Source organism: Dunckerocampus dactyliophorus, chromosome 9 (genome assembly GCF_027744805.1).
Source record: "Dunckerocampus dactyliophorus isolate RoL2022-P2 chromosome 9, RoL_Ddac_1.1, whole genome shotgun sequence".
In the NCBI taxonomy this organism is placed as follows: domain Eukaryota; kingdom Metazoa; phylum Chordata; class Actinopteri; order Syngnathiformes; family Syngnathidae; genus Dunckerocampus; species Dunckerocampus dactyliophorus.
Genome location: NC_072827.1, coordinates 11303889 through 11318934, shown reverse-complemented (window position 1 = coordinate 11318934; position 15046 = coordinate 11303889). Strand labels below are relative to the sequence as shown.

The 15046-nt window shown below is 40.0% G+C and overlaps 1 protein-coding gene across 3 annotated transcripts in view; it reads left to right on the top strand.

The window, feature by feature from the left end:
- Positions 1-15046, top strand: part of abca12 (ATP-binding cassette, sub-family A (ABC1), member 12) — an 86629-nt gene that overhangs the window by 4314 nt on the left and 67269 nt on the right. Inside the window, exons 1-12 of one of the 3 annotated variants that reach the window (XM_054786487.1) lie at positions 869-4465; positions 4569-4637; positions 5555-5685; positions 6279-6352; positions 9773-9943; positions 11129-11322; positions 11648-11766; positions 12477-12577; positions 12895-13041; positions 13677-13843; positions 13947-14080; positions 14648-14778. In XM_054786487.1, the coding sequence (XP_054642462.1) occupies positions 5592-5685; positions 6279-6352; positions 9773-9943; positions 11129-11322; positions 11648-11766; positions 12477-12577; positions 12895-13041; positions 13677-13843; positions 13947-14080; positions 14648-14778 (1332 nt within the window). In that variant the 5' untranslated portion in view covers positions 869-4465; positions 4569-4637; positions 5555-5591. The other 2 variants (XM_054786485.1, XM_054786486.1) reach the window with 2 other exon arrangements.

The following is a 15046-nucleotide window of genomic DNA, read 5'->3' as shown; positions in this document are numbered from 1 at the left end:
TTTAAACATGAAAAAAAATGGAAAAAACAGCTGTAATTTTTTGAGAATAAAGTCAAAATATTAAGAGAAAAAGGACTACTAAGAAAAAAGTCGGAATTTTACAAGAATAAACTCATAATACTATGAGGAAAAATAATGTCATTTGGTAACACAGAACTTAAATACTAAAGAAAAAGTCACAACATTATGAGAAACAAAACAGCAAATTTAAAACAAAAAAGAAAGACAATTTATGAAGATTATTTAAGAAGAAAGTTAAAATATTTGGACAGCAAAACAGCAAAAATGGGAAAAAAGAGCAAAGTTCATACAAATGATATGCTGTTTCACCTATATCATAAAGCTGAGATGCAGTTTTTTCTGGAAATATATATATAACTTCTTAGCATATCTACATTTACAAAATATTGAAGTGGCCCTTGCATCCTTTCATTTTTCTATGTGGCCCTCAGCGGAAAAAGTTTGAACACCTCTGCCCTATATATCATACTTAGTCTTAGTCTTAGTCTCATCATCACAGTAAAAGAAGCATGAGTTCGTGATACAACATTAGTTTGCCGGAAGAGCTGTTGCTAATAACGGTATCCGTAATGAAGTGCTGGACAATATCAGCCTTAGTCTGAATCAAACTCCTGCAATCAAATAATTTTTGCACAATTTCCTCATTTATTGAGATGCACCTGTACATAAAGACATGTGTCTTGACTTCTAGGCTATGTGGAGCCTCGAAACCTGCCCAGCACTGGCTTCTTCCCATTCTTGCAGACCCTCATGTGCAACAGAGACAGCAAATGTCACAACACGTCACGTCTGGTGAACCCGTCGACTTTTACAAAAAGATCCACAGGGGATGCCAGGTAACTTCTCATGAAAATGTATTCATTAATGTTTCAAGTGGAAGCATACAGTGAATGTCTATGTTTCACTGCTGCATGTTGGGATTGAGTTGAGGGTCACGTTGTGGTTTAATGGGTTTTTCAATGCTAAATGTGCCAACCCTTTGCAAAGTATTGTTGGTTTTGACGTGTCTGTGCAATCCTGCTAACTAACCATTCCTGTCAAGTGTTAACTCTTTAAAAATCCCACAACCAATCAAAGCAAATGAATCACAACTAATACCTTGACATATTTGTAACTCAATGAAACTAAACCAAATGTGTATTACAGACACAAAATGTTGTATTTCCCTGTATTTTAACTGAGTGAGGTAGTTGAAATGTACAACTACTTTGTAAATATTGAACCAAAATTGGAAGAAGAAATTCCAGAATTGTGGACAATGGAGGAAAGGAATTAAACAATAGACAGGAATCCTAATTCCATGTTTCTCACTGATGTAACAAAAAAGGAAATCACTGATATAGTCAATAATTGTAAAGCAAAAACATCAACTGATTGTAATGCAATTGAAATGGAAACAGTAAAAAGGGTTATCAATGAGATCGTAGAACTGCTGACATATGGTACATCAGTAATTTATCATTTCAAAGTGGAACATTTCCTAACAAAATGAAAATAGCTAAAGTAGTTCAAATTTTTTTTGTTTTGAATTGGGTTAAAAGCCACCTAGCGAACAGGAAGCCATATATAAAGCTAGAAGAATACACATCTGCAAGTTTAAATATCACGTGTAGTACCCCAGGGGTCAATACAGGGACCAAAACTGTTCAATTTACATATCAATGACATCTGTAAAGTGACGAAAGACTTAAAGTTGGTATTATTTGCGGATAATACTACTGCTTTTGTTCTGGGGAAAGCACACAAGAGCTAATTTAAAAAGTCACGGATGAAACGGCCATATTAAAAAGATGGTTTGATAAAAACAGATTATCCTTGAATTTAAGTAAAACTAAAATAATGCTATTTGGTAATAGCAGAATGGACATGTACGACCAAATACAAATAGACGAAGCGGACAATGAACGGGTGAATGAAAATAAATTTCTGGGGATCATAATAGATTAAAATATTTCCTGGAAATCTCAAATCAAAAATATACAACATAAGGTGGTGAAAAATACTTCAATATTGAATAAAGCAAAATTTGTTCTTGATCAAAAATCACGCTCCACTCTTCACTGCTCACTGGTATTACCATATCTAAGTTATTGTGTGGAAATATGTGGTAATTAACTGAAAAAGCAATCTTCAGTCGCTAAATGTACTGCAAAAATTATCAGTGAGGATAATCCATAATGCCACATATAGAGAACATACAAATCCCTTATTTGTAAAATTACAGATATTAAAACTTGCTGATTTAGTAAATTTTCAAACTGCTAAAATAATGCATAAAGCTAACAATAGCCGATTACCCAAAATGTCATACAATACTTTTCTACAAGAGAGGAGAAATATGATGTTAGGGAAAAACTAAGCTTGAAACACTTATATGCGAGAACAAAGCAAAAAACCCACAGCATTTTAGTATGTGGAATCAAATTATGGAACGGATTGAGTAAGGAACTCAAAACGATGCACCAAGATGAGTGAATTCAAGAAACAATACAAGCAATTGATGTTTGCAAAATACAGGGAAGAAGAGTCTTGAACTTGTTTGTTATGTTTGTCTCAATTCATTATTATTTATTTATTATCACACTGACTAGTATACATGATTTCTATTTATTAGAAAAAAAATCTAAATAATTACTTCATCATGATTAAAAAAAACACATATGGAATACAGGAAGTGAATAAATGTACTGCAATAGATGTGGAACGGATGGGGGGGTAGAATTAAATAGGCTTTGCTTCTTCCTACTCCTTTTGGACATGTGGAACTGTGAATTGAATTATGTGATGTATTCCATTGTAACTTGTATGCATGTTCAAATAAAATTAAACCATTACCATTTTAAAATATTTTCTCTTAACATTTCACCCTCCGTAATACATCGTCATTATAAATCAGCATTTATGGGTATTAGTTATTCATAGTCAGTGTCTTTCAGAATCCTTACACATGACGTGCCCACTGGATAAACCCACGTATTGTACAATCAACACACTGGTGTTGTTGGTAATCCCTGCCATTATTACTTTCATGCAATCTTTTGTTGATAGAAAAGGCAACTGTATGTAGTTGTTCCACCTGTGATGCAGCTATTGCCCCATAGTTCTTCTCTGTTGACAGTTGATACATGTTCTGCTTTTTGTAGACCTGTGAACTTTACTTTGGTTTCATAAAATTAGGAATGTACTGACTGCTATTTAACTTGAGTCTGACTGTGTTCAGTAGATTCTGAACAGTGAACACCCCAAATGTATTGTATTTTCAAGACTCTAAGCCACATAGTTTTTCATAGTTTGGCTGGTCTTGCGACTTTAAACTAAAATATATACAGTATATAATTTAAGATGTTTTTAAATGTTAATTCATGCTGACTAACATGAACCGAGGAGTGAACGATCTAAGCTTGTGATGACTATATGCTGCTCCTGCCATTCAGTAATGTGGAATGAGATCGGGAGCTTGGTGAACTTGCGTACCTGTAACTTGCTTGATTCGCTGGCTTCCAATGTTAATATAGCGTATTCAGCCTCCCTGTTATGCTGTTGTGTAGCTGACTAACTGTGTGACCGGGCACCTATTCAGCCTGGTGTTCTGTGTGCTGTTGTGTGGTTGAATAACTAGATAAGCAGATTAAATAACATTTTGGGAAATAAATGTAGAAGTAAATGCGACTTATAGTCTAGTGCAACTTCTATATGTTTTTTCATGACACATTTTTTGACTGATGCGACTTACAGTATAGTATATACACTGTATATACTATACTGTAAGTCGCATTGCATCAAATACTGTATATTATACCCAAATACTGTATATTATACAGTATTTGGGAACATATGGTGATAGTATATTTCTATAGTGGCGTGATTTCTTTTTTTTGCATGTTGTCATATTTAAATGTTTCAGATTCATCCATCCATTTTCTCTGCCGCATATCTACATTAGGGTCGTGGGGGTATGCTGGAGCCTATCCCAGCTGACTTCGGGTGAGAGGCGGGGTACACCCTGGACTCAGCCACCGTGTGGCCCCCATGTTTCATACTGTTTCAAATTTAAATATTAGTCAATGACAACAAACATGAACACAAAATGCAATTTTTAAATTTAAGTTTTTATTATTAAGGGAGAAAAAAATGCAAATCTACACGGTCTTGTGTGAACGAGTGATTGCCCCCTAAACTTAAGGGAGAAAAAAAATGCAAATCTACACGATCTTGTGTGAACGACTGATTTCCCCCTAAACCTAACTGGTTGGGCCACTTTTAGCAGCAACATCTGCGATCAAGCATTTGCGATAACTTTCAATGAGTCTCTTACAGCGCTGTCGAGGAATTTTGGCCCACTCATCTTTGCAGAATTGTTGTAATTCAGACACACTGAAGGGTTTTCAAGCATGACCTGCCTTTTCAAGGTAATGCCACATCATCTCAATCGGATTCAGGCCAGGTATTTATTCTTATTCTATTTTCTTTTTTTTCTTAACTTTTTTTGACATTGTCCTTCAGGACTTTTTGGTAAACATTAGAATTCATTGTTCCATTTATCACAGCAATTCTTCCAGGTCCTGAAGCAGCAAAACATCCCCAGACCATCACACTACCACCAAATTTTACTGTTGGTATGATGTTCTTTTTCTGAAATGCGGCCTTACTTTTCCACCAAATGTAATGGGGCACACACCTTCCAAAAAATTCAAAAGTCAGACCACAGAGTATTTTCCAAAAGATGTTTGCTGGCAAAACTGAGACAGCAGTGGTTTTCGTCTTGGAACTCTGCCATGCAGGCCGTTTTTGCCCAGTGTCTTTCTTATGGTGGAGTCATGAACACTGACCTGAACCGAGGCAAGTGAGGCCTGCAGATCTTTGGATGTTGTTGTGCCAGTCACTCCTGGGAAGGTTCATCATTGTTCCATGATTTCGCCATTTGTGGACAATGGCTCTCACTGTGTTTGCCGGAGTCCCAAAGCTTTAGAAATGGCATTATAACCTTTCAATTAATCTCAGTTATATTTTAACAGAGGGGCAATCACTTTTTCACACAGGGCCAGGTAGATTTGGATTTTTTTTCCCCCTTAATATAAAAAAATTATTTAAAAACTGCATTTTGTGTTCAGTTGTGTTGTCACTGACTAATACTTGAATTTGTTTGATGATCTGAGACGTGACAAACATGCAAAAAAAAAACACAAAAAAAATCAGGAAGGGGGCAAAAACTTTTCCACACTACTGTATATTGCCAAGATCAATGCATTTTGAAATGGATGATTTTAGGTAGAGAATTAAAAAATCTCTCTCTCTTGCTCTCTCTCTCTCTCTCTCTCTCTATACATACATACATACATACATATATATATATATATATATATATATATATATATATATATATATATATATATATACATATATATATATATACTGTATATTTACTAATTATTATTCATTTATTTGAATTATTTCTTTATATATTTTTTTGTAGATATATTTTTTTGTAATAGATTAAAATGTGCCCTCATACACTTTTTAAAATTTATTACAGGTCAACAGTCTCATCAAGGGGTTCTTTATTGGCAAAGATGCTTGAAGGTGGTGACTTTTACAATTTCACATTTTCAAATGACTCCAGCAAGGACCCGGTTTTACTGACTGAGGCCTTGGATAAATTATGGGGTAAGTCTCAAATGTCTAGAAATGTAATTAACATGTTGACAAAACTATATGGCTTTTTGACTTACTGTTACAATTTGGTAATGCAATTCTAGATTGCTGTATTTCTTCTAAATCAGGGGCAGAAACCTTTTTGGCTAAAAGAGCCATGAAAGCCACATATTTTCAAATGTATTTCCGTGAGAGCCATATAATTTTTTTTAACACTGAATTGCTCTGCAGAATTAGATAGCTGACTATTTCACTACTGTAAAGGAGGGACGTTTACTTCTTGACCTCTCAATGACCCGCGTAGGCTCCCGCATTATCCAATAATCCAATGAGTTTTGGTGTCTAACCTGGAAAGTATAGGAAGAACAGCTGGAATTGGCTCTGGCCACCCACATGTTTTATATTTTGTACGTTATTTAGAATACAGTGATTTCTATGATGTTTTACTTTACTTAATTTCAGCGGAAAAAATGTTATTGTGTTCGGAAATGTCTAAGAGTCAGATGCAGTCATCAAAAGAGCCATATCTAGTTCTCAAGCCATAGTTTCCAAACTCCTGCTCTAAATGATACTGTGTTTTTTATCATTATGTTCTTTTATTCAAGGGATGACTTACCACCAAAATCATAAGAATACCTCTGTCATCCACACTAGGAACACTACTGTTACAAGAGATGAGGTGAGTATCATTGGAACATGTACTGTAATAATAGACATGAACAAGGAAAAATCTGTTTCCGTCTCTTTCTTGTTTCCATTTCTTTTATTGGAAATTATTTATAGTAGATAATTAGACAAATCTGATGACAAAACCACAATACAAAATTCTGTGACGCTTGAGAATAATTTTTATCATATAATTTGCCGCTCTGGTTCTGGCGTTCACCCATATAAAATAAGGAATTGTGCAGCTGATGTCAAGCTTCCTGTCAAGGCGAGTGAGAGCAATGTGGATGAATCCCATGATGCAGACACAGGACAGTTCAAGCAGTTCAAACAGTTTTAATAGGGAAGCCAAACAAGGGAGAAAAACAGGAACTGAGGGCGACGGTGCACAAACAGGGCAGGCACTGTGGAGAAAACCGGGGACATAAATACCAACAGGAGGTACTACCGTGAGAGCTGGACGGGCTACTGGGCTGCAGGATGGCAGCTGAAGACCATTAACAGAGGTGTGTCCAATAATCACGAACAAATGTGTGGTTAGCAGGAGCAGTGAAAGGGAATAATCCAGCGCTGGCAAGTAGTACCTGAGGGGATAATGAAGGGCACTAATGAGGAACAGCTGCATGGGTCCAGTAGCTCCGCCCAGCTCAGGTGTCTGCATCTGAAAGGCCAACATACGGGGCATGAGAATAAACATAACACACAATACCACTGAATAATGAACACAAACCGATAGGAACAGTCCTGTTTCACCGTGGACTGTGACAGTATCCACCCACCACTCAACGAACGCCACCCGGCGGACCATCTGCTTTATCCGGGAACTTACAGTAGAACTCAGAGAGGAGCAAAGAGTCAAGGATAAGTGAACGAGCAACCCATGATCAGTCCTCGGGGCCTTATCCCTTGCAGTCGACGAGGTACTGAACACCCCTGCTCAGCCTCCTGGGGTCCAGGATATCTTTAGCGGTGAAAGGTGAAGGAGGAGGCATTGCCGAAGGACTGCGCTCACAGGACGTGACCGGCTTGAAACGAGACACGTGGTACACCGGGGAGGACTTGAGGGAAGAAAGGCTCTTCAATCGGACTGACACAGGGTTCAGCATCCGCACAACCTCAAATGGGCCGACGAATCTGGGTGCAAGTGTCTTGGATTCCACTGCCAGGATAAGGTCCCGAGATGACAGCCTCACCTTCTGACCTGGTTTATAGTCTGGGGCTGCTGTCCTATGGCGATTGGCCAATCTCTGATTGCTCTTGGCCGTGCAGCCCAGGGTGGCTTCGGTGATGCGCCAAACCCGGTGGATGTCACAGAGGTGGGAGGCCAATGATGGCACGGCGCCTCGTGACTCCTCGGAGGGAAATATTGGGGGCCGGAATCCGTAGACCGCATGAAATGGAGACACGCCTGTGGAGGAACACACCAGTGTGTGATGAGCACACTCCACCCAGGGAAGGAAAAGAGACCAAGAAGTGGGGTTTTGGTGGGCCACACACCGAAGGGTAGCTTCCAGGTCTTGGTTAACGCGTTCAGTTTGGCTGTTCGACTGGGGGTGGTTACCCGAAGACAGGCTGGCGGTGCCCCCCAGAGCCTTACAGAAGGCCTTCCAAGTGGAGGAGGAGAATTGTGGACCCTTGTCAGACACAATATGGCTCAGAATGCTGTGCAGACCACATGCTGGACCAGAAGCTTGGCATTCTACAGGGCAGATGGAAGCTTGCGAATGGGGACAAAGTGCGTGAATTTCGAGAACCTGTCCACAATGGTCAGAATTACCGTGAAGCTTCTCGACGCAGGGCGTCCAATGACAAAGTTCAGGGAAATGTGTGACCATGGGCGGGAGGGGATGGGTAGGGGCCGCAGGAAGCCTGCTGGAGCCTGGTGGGAGGACTTGCTTCGGGCGCAGACAGAACAGGCCGCCACAAAGCTCTTAGTATCCCCATGAAGCATGGGCCACCAAAAACACTGGGACAGAAGGAACGCAGTCCGCCTGCTCCAGGATGACAAGTGAGCTTGGAACTGTGACCCCACGACAACACCTCTTGGCGCAGGGGGCGATGGACAAACAGTAGGCCGGCATGGCAACCAGCAGGTGGGGTTGTGTCCCTTAAAGCCTCCATAACATGCTTCTCCACTTCCTACTGGACGACGGCGAGAATCCGGGTTTGAGGAAGGACAGGGGTCCTCAACAGGTAATGCAAACATCCGTGAGAGCGCGTCCGGCTTTTCGTTGCGAGACCCAGGGCGATAGGTGAGGATGAAGTCAAACCGGGTCAGGAACAGGGACTATCATGTTTGACGCGGATTGAGGCATTGGATGGAGCGAATGTAAGCAAGGTTCCTGTGAATGACAAGATGACAAAGGGGTGGGACGCTCCTTCCAACCAGTGCCTCCACTATTGCCCACATCATAGTTGTGCTCAGCGGGCGACAGACGCCTGGAGAAGAAAGCGCAAGGGTGCAGCCTCTGGTCAGAGTTGGAACACTGGGAGAGCATGGCCTCGACTCTCGTGTCCGACGTGTCAACCTCGACAACAAAAGGCAGAGAGGGATTGGGATGGGTAAGGACAGGAGAGGAGGTGAAAAAACTCTTAAGGCGCCGGAAGGCCAAGTCAGCGCCCGGAGTCCATGAGAATGGAACCTTAGAGGATGTGAGCTTGTTCAGAGGTTCGGCCACTTTACTAAAATGCCGGTACAAGTTGGCGAACCCAAGGAACCTCTGCAAAAGCTTCCTGGATGTAAGAGTGTAAACACAACACGCAATACCACTGAATAATGAACACAAACCAATAGGAACAGACCTGTGTCACCGTGAAGCGTGGCACTTACCTTATGCTGACACGTAGAAAATAGATAGATATAGTAGATAGATAGATAGATAGATAGATAGATAGATAGATACTTTATTCATCTCCAAGAGAAACTGAAATTGAAATTACTACTGCCACATGTTGATGGGCATTTTTCCTGTTATAGTGATGGCTTTCCTTTTCTTTGGCGCACTGTCACTTGGGAGGCATATCGAAGTGCAAAAACTTAACTAATAAGCGATGTTCTTCGTCAGTGTAGGCACACACTGTTGCAGTTTCAGTTGTTGTAACTAGTTCTCGAGCGAGTCTAGTGTTGACGTACACAATTACATTTAATTAATTTATGGGCGCACGTTGGGAACCACAGTATATCGTAACATGGAATGTCGTAAACCAAGGACCATCTGCAATGTAAAGGGGTAAATTGATGTACAATAACTTGTCTTTATTATTCTATTTGCTACTATGTCAAACGATAATCGTCAAAAGTATAAGAATGAAATGTTAATTGTATGCTGACAGTAATATTGGAATTATAGATAATTAAGGATCATACCTGACTGTGAAAACTGAGCATTTTTATTAGTACTAAATGTTTGTTGAGCTGTATTGTCCCTCCTAGGAGGCCTTGAACCAAACCATGGAATTAGTGAAGCTGCTGAAGCAAGCTATCTGCACCATAGCTTTGCCAATGATCAACAGAACATCCCCCAGCCCCTTCGGCAATGAGGTGGTTGCATTTTGCAACTCCGATAACACTGTATGTGAGGACCTTTTCCTGTCACTCAACAAGGTAGATACTTTATGTGTGTGAGACATTGTATTTGATTTGTGATTGATTTGTTGTATTTCAGCATCAAAACAATTAAATAAACTGCAGACTTACTAGCAGATAGAGCATAACATGAGGATGATGCCCTGCAATTGAATAGTGATCATTCCAGGATGATTGATGGATGGATGTGTCTGTTTGTGTAAACAAAAGCCCAAGCCAACTGTCACAAGTTAAGGTGTGTCTGACTTTTGATGAGAATCAAAAGCTGCCTTGGACAGCCTGTCCACAACTCTGAAAAGAATTTGCGGCGATGATGCCTTGCTAATTTTGCCAGCCTCAGGAACGTCACAGTGTTCACTATTGTGTGTATTATCTTTGACAAATTTCAGTATTAACACACATCACATTACACGTTTCACACATTTCAGACTATTTTGGCACTTTTCCCGAACATGAATCCAAACTATAGTAGTAGATACATCAATGGCTTGAGGACGAACCAACACATCGAAAAAAACCCAAAAGAAGTTACGACTGCTGAAAAACAAGCTAACCGTCGCTAGAAGCTAAACTTCTAAACTTCAAACAGAATGGCAGAGGATCAGAGAAGTTATAATGATTTTGATCAACATAGAAGAGAGGCTGAACAACATCAGAGATAAACAGCACAATGACATGAAGTACTTAACAAAACACATTAAGGAAGTGAAGAATGATGCTGCATCTCTGAGTGAACAAATTGATGGGCTGGAGGAAACAAAATTGATTGGCTGGAGGGAGGAAAATGATGAAAAAGATGGCTTTATAGTGCAAGATCGGTGATTCGGAATAGAATACACGCATGAACAATGTGATTGTGACTGGGCTTCACATTACACGCAAGTCAGGGCCAGTCAGGGCAGCAGATGCTGTCGGCTTCAACAGAGCAACAGGTGGTCAACTTTCTGCAATCAGAGAGTGCGGATGTGGATGTCAACAACGTCGATACATGCATTCCAATGTCTGGCAGGAATAACAACACCATGCATGTCATCATCATGAAGTTCACCAACACAAAAACAAGGTGGCATTGCTGAGACAGAGAAACCATCTTAAAGAAACATCCACATCAATGAGCATCTGACAAAATGCATTGCTGAAACACCTGAACTATACCATACCATATCATGTACGTACATGTACTTGTGTATATCTGTTTCCCAGATTTTGAAAGAGGAGCTGTTGACCAATCCAGACGAGCTGGCCAAGGTGGTTTGGTCAGTGATACTTGTGTTTCAAGAATTGCAGAACCAGAACTCATTGTGGGAGAGCCTTCTAGCTTTTCCTCAGCTCTTCTCTGAAGGGTCACTTGACCAGATGTTGGACATCGCTGAGGTCTTTCTCACCAACATACAGGAGTAAGATACTTGCAGTGGAAATATAATGGGAAATGATGATGTTTTATACAGCTCTTGTATTGGATCAAATTCACTTGTGTAGGTGGTTGTCAGTGCACATAAATGCCAAGGTATATTTTGATTATTTTATGAACAAATGCTATTTATATTAGTTCACAATCCTGAGTAATGGGCAATGTTTCAGTAAGACATTATTTTGTCATTACATACTGATACAATGACAGTTGTAGATTTGGAATCTTGAATAATAAACAGCTGTGATTATAATAGCTTTTGTGAAAATAAACTATTCTTTCGCTTTGCTTTTTATTTTTTATTTTCTTAGGGTTATGGATGTCATCCAGACCAATTTCCCTGAAACGACCGAGATGGTCTCTCCGGTGCATCCATTTGTTGCCGGAGCCATCAACGCTATCCACTATGTTCAAAGGTGGCCTGGTAGAGGTAACTATGCAGCCTCACCTGTTTTTAAACTCTTTGTATAAACATGACTTAACATGTGCTACACGGAAATTCCGTTCACATATTATCAACTCAGGGCACTGACTCAATCACAACAAGACTGTTTGGGTTGTCTTAGCAGATGTTTTGCCTCTCATCTGAGCAGGCTTCATCAGTTCATGCTCAAGGACTAGGTAGGAGCTCTCGTCAGACTACAGCTGTCCTACCTAGTCTTTGAGTGTGAACTGAGATGTAGTCAGACTAGAGTTGTCCTACCTATTTTTTGAGCATGAACTAAGATATAGTCAGACTACAGCTGTCCTACCTAGTTTTTGAGCTTGAATTGAGATCTGGTCAGACTAGAGCTGTCCTACCTAGTGTTTGACCATGAGCTGAGCACTAATAAAACGGGAGTTGTCCTACCTAGTTTTTGAGCGGAAACTGAGAGCCGTCCTATCCAGTCAGATAGGACCTGTCCTGCCAAGTCTGTCAGCATGAACTGCACTCGCTGTCCTAGCTGTTGTCCTACCTAGTCAGACTCGAGCTGTTCTACCTAGTCTTTGAGCATGAACTGATTAAGCCTACCCGGATGAGAGGCAAAATGTCTTCTAAGACAATCTAAACAAGTTGCAATCGATTCAATGCCCCAAGAACACAATGACCTGGAAGAATGAGAATATTCACAAGTAATCAATGTTTGTATTTCTGCATAGATGTGTCCCTTTCTCTTGGAGATGTTGTGAAGTTGCACAACAATTCATTTGATTATCTGATTGAACTGGTTTTACAAAATGTCCGGATACCACTTGTCCAGGTAAGTGTTAGCGTATCATTGTTGAGTATTGAGTATTGTTCAGAGTATTGTTAGAGTATTATTTTATAAAATAATAATATTATAAAATATTATAATAATGATTAGAATATTAGTTGATAATAATATTATTTTATTGTGAAATAACTTTCTGCATTCTATGAGTTTGAGCTCAGGGAAACATCTGACAAGGTTTTTCTCTCAACTAGTGTCATCTTGAAAAAAAATGCCATATGAAGGTCTCAACCCTTCAAGATTTACTGCTTGTACACCAAATATGCTGCACACAATCTAGTCTTACCAAGATGTCTCTTCCCCAGGCTATGGCTTTGACGTTAGACAGAGACATTGTGCATTCCTACATTTGTGACGACAGTAATAACCCATCGTGGCTCACAACCGCATGTGCGACTGGTATCGTAGACATGCTTCTGCGCTATATCAGTCCAAACAAGTTGGCTCAGCAGGTAGGCCAGAGTCATCCTCAAAATGTATTATCCACCTGAAGCTGAAAGCACTCTTGTGTTCTCTCTTGTGAATTGTGCCCACTTTGCATTCTCCAAGTGCCACCAACAAGTAATCCCAGTCCAAGTGTCCCACACACTGTAATTAGCCAACAGCTACATAGAAGTTGTTGACCATGGCAACAAGTGGCTGCAACTCCCAGGTTGTACCTCAGAAGGTCAAACCCAGAGGATGTCCAATTAGCACTGTGACTCCGCTAGACATGTTTGATTGTGATATTCCCTAATTAGGCGCACTGTCAGTCCAGCGTGTTCTCACTGAGACATAGTAAAATATTCACTGAATGGTATTGGAGCGGCCATGTGGCAATTAGATACGAGTTACAAGTTCAGGCCATACCTGTCAACATTTGCATTTGAAAATAAGAGCATGTTCCTGGAAAATAAGAGAAAATTAGGAAAATTTTCCACCAAAAATTTGGTGGGACTGCCTACTGTGGTGCAACAATGCTAATATACTGGCGTGTCTTTTATTTTTAAAGCATAATAGAGAGACACAATTTATTTTGTGCACCAATATAAAGCACATATAAATTGGCTTGGCCTAAGGTTTGTTCTTCTTGTTCCTACAACTCAAGGCTCTCTTGGCTTGGAGTAAGCATGTTGCTCCCTATGATGTCTCCTTTGCCAAAGGACTGCTTCACAGTCTAATGGGAGATGGATCTCCAGGGGCTGTGAGAGGCTTTAACATCTCCAGAACCCACCGTAACGTAGAAACACAAATGCAAAACATTGAGGAGGAGCTGTAAGTATGATACTTTCAAGCTCCAGCACACAGATATTCAGATAATTTATTTTTGGACAGATATTTCCCAGACCACAACATCAACTTCTTTATGCTTTGACAGGTTTTTGACAGCCGGTCAAGTGGTGCTGGAAATCAGTGAAATTGATCCTGACTTGGAAATGATTGTTCAGAGCATCGTAAGCGTTGGTTTTCAGTCTATGAGAATAACATCTCTCTCCCTGGATATTGTTGGAGGTACAAACACTTTATTACCAATTACCAATGTCCAGTAGCCGATATTGTCCAGCACTTAATTAACAGATTACAGATATAGACAGCAGCTCTTCCCTCGAACTAATGTTGTGTAATGAACACATTAAGCTTCTTTTACTCTGATGATATATACTGTATTTGAAAAAGCAAGGAACATAAAAAGCAAACAAGTTCACAAGCCATATTATGTTTAGAGTCCACAGAAATACATTCACGTCACATCGTGAACTTACTCACCATTGTGCTCTCTGTTGAAGTCCTGGTAGTGATTAACCTAAAGGTAAATGGAGCATGTTCACACCCATTCTCTGGGGACCTCTGACTGATTTCATACTGAAGAGGGACTTGAAAGGTTTTACATAAGAGAACTTAATACACAGTCACAAAGAAAACAACTCCTTTTGAGACACAATACAATAGACATTGTAAATAAGTGGGTGCGGTCAAAGGGTGGAATTACTGTAAAATGTGCTGTTTTGTAACAAAAATGATAATGCATTTTAATCCTAAACTTTCCCTCCCTGTGTTTGTTTTACACCTGATCTGCAGAAATGATGCACAATGTCTTGACTGACGCCAATCGACTTAAAAATATTTTTCTCACCTTGCTTACAAACCAAACTAAGGCAAGCCTTTTGATGGACGGTGTCCGACATAGCGCTGTGGAAGTGATCATGAAGGTATGCTTACATTATTTGTAAGTAAATAATGATTTCAGGTATGAATCTCACCTTGTTTTTTGTTGCTGATCTTCCAACCTTCAATACATTTTATGAGTTTGATCCCATCTTGACTTATATATCCCTAGTATTCTCAGGGCATTGAATCAGTCGCAACTGGACAGTTCAGGTTGTCTTAGAAGACGTTTTGCCGCTCATGTGGGCATGTGTAGGCTTCTTTAGTTCATGATCAAAGACTAGGTATGACAGTACGAACCTGACTAGGTAG